This window comes from Branchiostoma floridae, chromosome 2, assembly GCF_000003815.2.
Source record: "Branchiostoma floridae strain S238N-H82 chromosome 2, Bfl_VNyyK, whole genome shotgun sequence".
Lineage (NCBI taxonomy): Eukaryota > Metazoa > Chordata > Leptocardii > Amphioxiformes > Branchiostomatidae > Branchiostoma > Branchiostoma floridae.
The window spans coordinates 21,452,830-21,458,182 of NC_049980.1; the positions used below are offsets into that span (position 1 = coordinate 21,452,830).

General features: G+C 42.0%; 1 protein-coding gene across 1 annotated transcript; it reads right to left on the minus strand.

The window, feature by feature from the left end:
* LOC118409347 (28S ribosomal protein S30, mitochondrial-like) lies at nucleotides 1-3,633 on the minus strand (the record flags this gene model as incomplete). The annotated part of the gene is given in 5 exon segments (XM_035810309.1): nucleotides 1-117; nucleotides 700-811; nucleotides 1,046-1,309; nucleotides 1,559-1,800; nucleotides 3,402-3,633. Coding segments are annotated over 5 exon segments (955 nt in total), but the record flags the coding sequence as incomplete, so codon positions are not given.
* Nucleotides 3,634-5,353: the final 1,720 nt, after the last annotated feature.

A 5,353-nucleotide genomic window follows, 5' to 3' on the forward strand; every position in this document is an offset into this window, starting at 1 on the left:
GCTGGTCTCCAGTCTTGTCCCTCCGCAGGTCCTGATTAAACTTCTCACGGCTGATTTCCTTGGTGATCACACGAAACTGAGTGTGTCCACAATGCAAGGGGGACTCAATCTTGAAGCCTGTCATTCATAAAGAATATTGTGACATATAACACTATACAGCAAAATTAATTCCTTAATTACATGTATTGATAATCATCAATAACCTATTCATTGATGGAAATCAAAATAAACAAGTTCTTTAAAAAGCTAGCATTTTGCCAAGATTTACATGTGCGAACGTTTTTTTCTAGTTATTGGAATGTGCTGAAGCTATTGTTTATATTAAATGGATGTATAAAAGGGAAAAAATGACAATTAAAAATCTCCCTCCTCCCGGGACTTGAAGCCGGATCACACGGACCTCAGCTCTGCAAATCAACCTTCAGGCCCAGAGGTAAGATTACCAACTACTGAACTGTGCATGCTACAACTGACAGATATATCAGAAAAATACTCCAATGAAAAAGAATAAGTTACACTATGTTCCTATTCCTTTGGATTGGACAGAATCATTCTTGACTCTTAAACCCCAATACTGACAGAATAATTCACTTTGTAACATTGCTACATTGCAGAATAATAATGATGACATTATACTAGTACTACAGCAAGATAGACATCACAATGTCGTCAATGCTGTGGGCGAACAAAGTAGTTTACCTGGAAATATAGTGCGCTTTCTGGTCCTCTCAAAAATGGCAAGATGACGAGGAGACCACTCATAGACAGGAACTTCACCATCAATACACACAGCACTGTCCATTGGGCAATACTAGAAAAAAGAATGCCATGAACACTGTAGACACAAAAATGCTCATGCACAAACTGAATACAGATGGTTCATCATAAAAGTTATGTCCAACAGCAAGAGGCAATAGAACTAGGATAATTTTCTTTCATGGGTTTATCCAATCATTTGAAACCCTGATAAGACTCTAGATGGGGACTTTCCCATTACACAGATATTGGGTACAGGACAGGAATGAGTGGTGAGTTGTAAACTCACCTGTGGTAATGGATGGTGTGTGAGGATCTGGATGTCGGGTTGGTCTAGCAGCTGACACCAGTACTCGGCAAGTGGCCAGCAGTACTCCACCTTGGCATCATGGATTACGTTAGCTGTGGCAAGATGAGGCATTCCACCAGTCACAGCAGTGGTTAGGAGACGCACCAGCTCCTTTGTAAACACGACACCAAAGCGGTATGGCTCCCTCCACTTCTTATCATTCCTCTTCATGTATTGCCTTTCTTGTAGTATAAGGTCCATTACCTTCACAGGGGGAAAATGTATAAATTTATGCAAAACTGTAAATGTTCAAAGCACAGTGAAAATCAGGTGATAACAGTATCTTTCATTCTTTGACCTGGTAAAACCATAGTATTAAACACAATAGAAGACAGAATTAGTATATGTTTGCAGTGTGATGAGCTCAAGCCAGTCAAGGGGAGAGGTTGATGATGAAGATAACAAAAATGTTGCAAAAATGTCTTGATTAAGGTGATTGAGTTCGTGACATACCTGTGACTTGACCTGCTCAAATCTGTCGTCCAATGGTACATCTGTAATGGACTCTGGCAGCTGCTTCACCACTGTTGTCTTCGTTACCCATTGTTGGTAGACATGGATGTTGTAACGCCGTCCCAAGGCATACAGCATGTAAGCTTTACGACTTGGTTGAAGCAGCGCGGTGATCTTGTCTTTCGGTGATGAGAGTGAGGCAATTTTTTGCCGAATCAGCTCTTGCTTGTACTTTTTGGCATCTGCGGGATTTAAAACCAAGATTGACACATGGAAAAGTATTTTTAAAGCTTTTATAGCATTAAACTATCAGATTTATAATATACAAGTAAATTCATATCACGACAACAATCTAACATACATGTTACAGCTGAAGAAAACATGTAAGTCTCCAACACACTTTTTTCTCTGATAACATGAACATATAACATGAGCTTGAAGTTGAAGGAGTTTGTTTGCAAAGACAGACACTAATCAAGGCTCCTTGAACTAAATTATGGAAACCCTAACGGGGGGGATCCAATGTCCAGTAACTGTTCTAAGTGAATGCGCATGGCTTTTGTCATCGTACGTTTTACTGACAACCCATCAAAAACAATTTAAGATCTTGTTAACAACCATATAACTGTGATTTAAGCTGTGCAGACATATGTTTCCTTTAACGGCAGCATTCCGAACTTTACTTTGACAGCGCGCGAAAGTTTTGGCAGGTTTGGACTTGCGTTTCAGTGGAACGTTCTAACACAAAAAAGGGGGTCCAAACTCCGATAAGTTAACAACCAATCCATCTCTGCATATCTTTAAGCATCCTATGCATGCAAAATAACACTAAGCTTCTGCAATACTATTTTTTGCCACAAATATATGCAATATTTTGAATTATGATGCATATTTAAATACGTTTACTTACAAGGATTACCTCTCACGGTGAAACCAACCTGTCGCCAAAAAGAAAAATGGCGGCACTTTGTTTACGTCTGCCTGCGATTACACTTTTTCACTTTCGGCTTCTGTATTTCCTGCTTCAACCTCGTTTTTAACAGCAGAAATGACTACAGGATTTCTTTAGTCGGTAGGGATCGATTTTCTTGAATGATTGGTACTCTACTGACGGGTTGACTAACTCCATCGTGTTGAGCATCGCTCGGCTTCCTTCATAGGTGATTGACAAAGATGGCGGGGTTGACAGGGCCGTGAACATGCGTCATAATTCAGCTCCGATTATCCAACTATAATTTTATAAAAGCAAAGACACGGCATAGCTGTGCTTATTTAGGAAGTTTTATAGATAGCATTCTCATCTGTGGTGGTATCTTTTCACATTTCGTATTTGACGATGAATTATTTAATAGTTTCCCGGGCCATGTTCTCGATATGTTCGCTCGTCAGCATGCACGGAAGGCGTCAAACTTGTGTACTTTTTTCAATCGTTATCTGTTGGGGCTTACCAACTTGGACACATACTCTGACTTTTCAGTTATTTACAACAAGGTTTAGTCCATAACAAGTTGCACTTATTATGTGCAGACACTTATGCATATCTCCGCAAAAATGATTTTAAAATCCTACCGGACTTTGGACCCCTACCGGACTTTGGACCCCTCCCGTTACAAATACACAAAAATACACAATGTACGGCACTAAATTAGCAGCCAGTCAATGGCGAACAATAGGTGTGAAATACTACTCACTCGTCCGTCACATACCCGAGTTTATTAGGTATTTTACCAATGAAATGACATAAATTCGTGCTCACTACTTCATTCTAGCTTGATTTAAAATCTCTTCAATTTTGTTGGTAGACACAACACCCTCCCCCTTAAAATTCAGCCTCACAACTGACCTTCTGAGTTTGACGTAAGTGATGGTACAACGGGTGGGTACAGTGGCTTCTTCTCTTGTTCTGTTTCCGCTGGAGGTTTAGCTTGAACACTTGTCATGCATGCGCGTGCTAGGACATTGGGCGGCCAGCTGAAACTGCACGACTTGCCAACGACCAGGTACGGTCGCATGTTCTGAATGAGCGCCGCCATCTTGAAAACGACTGTCTCTGATGACGTCATAGATTAGTAATCTTCAAGCAGATGTTGGGGTGAAAGATCTCTACAACCAAGAACGTCCTTGTCCCAAGCCACCTCCTTGCTTGTCCAGAGCCGTAACTATTAACATAAAGAAATTACCGCCATAGCCCCTATGTCAATCAATCAATAGGCTTTATCAAGGACATTACATTACACAATTTGTTACATATAACAGAATAGGTTGAAGCAAGGAGCTTTTATCAAAGCTCCTTGGTTGAAGCTCAGGCTAGTCTGTGAAACCCTTTAGTTAGTGGTGTGATAAACTCTACAGCTTTGCCGTCTGGGGCTGTAACTGGCCCATCTCTGTAGGGGGCCCGGGGACCAGCCGGATGCTGGGCGGGCTCAAGCTAGGTTGAAGCCAGGATTAAATTCAAGAGCCTCATAGTCATACACGCAACCGGCACCCTTCAGTTACCGTAGTGTACAGTTCAGGGCTCTAGCCAGCGTCCATTTTTCCGTCAATTGACGGAATTTGCGGCGTGTGACGGAAAAGTTTTAAAACCAATCCACCAAACCCGTTTTTCAAGGTCTCAGTCCCGTCTTTCTAACTTAATTTTCGCGGTTTTCGCGACAATGGGAATTGGCTGACGGAAAAAAAATTCGAGCTGGCTAGAGCCCTGGTACAGTTGTATATACATGTATGTAAACGACGACTAACCGCAGTACTGCAACAACAAGAGCCCATGTGGCAAACTCAATTATCTATATAATAAAGCCTTATAAATACCATTATATCGAACCCACTAAGTCCTCTTTCATGATCTTTTATGTACAGAGAAAGAAGAAGCTATTGATTGCACCAAGGAGTTTTTCCTTGATTGCACCAAGGAGTTTGAAAAAGAACCTCCTTGAATGTACGTGTAAGAACGTCCATCACTGAGAATAAGAACTTTGGCTGCAGTACTCTGAGGCAGCTGTATGTCAGCTGTAGCTTGTGTAAGATGTCTTTTTCAAAGTTTAAACCGACCTGCTGACTGCATTGCCTTTTCATCATACCAATGGTTGGAAAGAAGGGCCAAGATGTATCATGTACTAGTGCTCAGTTGTAAGAAAGTATGTGGATGCTTCAGTGAAGCAGCCAAATGACTACTTTCTTACCAATCATAAAGTTTTTCAGAACGGCAGCGAATGTCAGCCAGCGGATATACACTAGTAGTACACACTAGCTGGGAACAAGGAGGTTGAAAAAGGAGTCCTGGAATCTTTTTCAAACTCCTTGCTGGGAACAAACGGAAACTAATATTAGCCACCTTTGCGTACTCTCCAAGCAGAGGTTGAGTCGCGTAGATATAGGAGTAGTCGGAAAAATTACACCGGCGCTAGAGGAGCCTTCGGAAGTCTGCAAAGGTGGCTAATATTAGTTAGCGGCGGCGTTTATTTTTGCGGGGTAGCGCTGATTCGCGATTTTCAACATTTGCTATAGGGTTCTCAATGCCGGGAAAGGGAGATCATGTGATGTACCGCACGTATGGGGTGTGGTAAAAACTTTCTAGTAGCCTATGAATCGCGAATTAGCCGCCGCCAGAGTCCCCATGGCCAAGTCGACCAGGACCAGTACACGCAGCCCCGGAGACCAAACAACCTAATCTCCAAGCAGATTCCTCCGTGGCATGAGCCAGTAACATAAGCTGAAGAAGGAGTTTAGCCGGCAGAGGAGTAAAATTGGCCAATTTTACTCCTCTGTCGGCTAAACTCCTTCCCCAGCTTATGTACT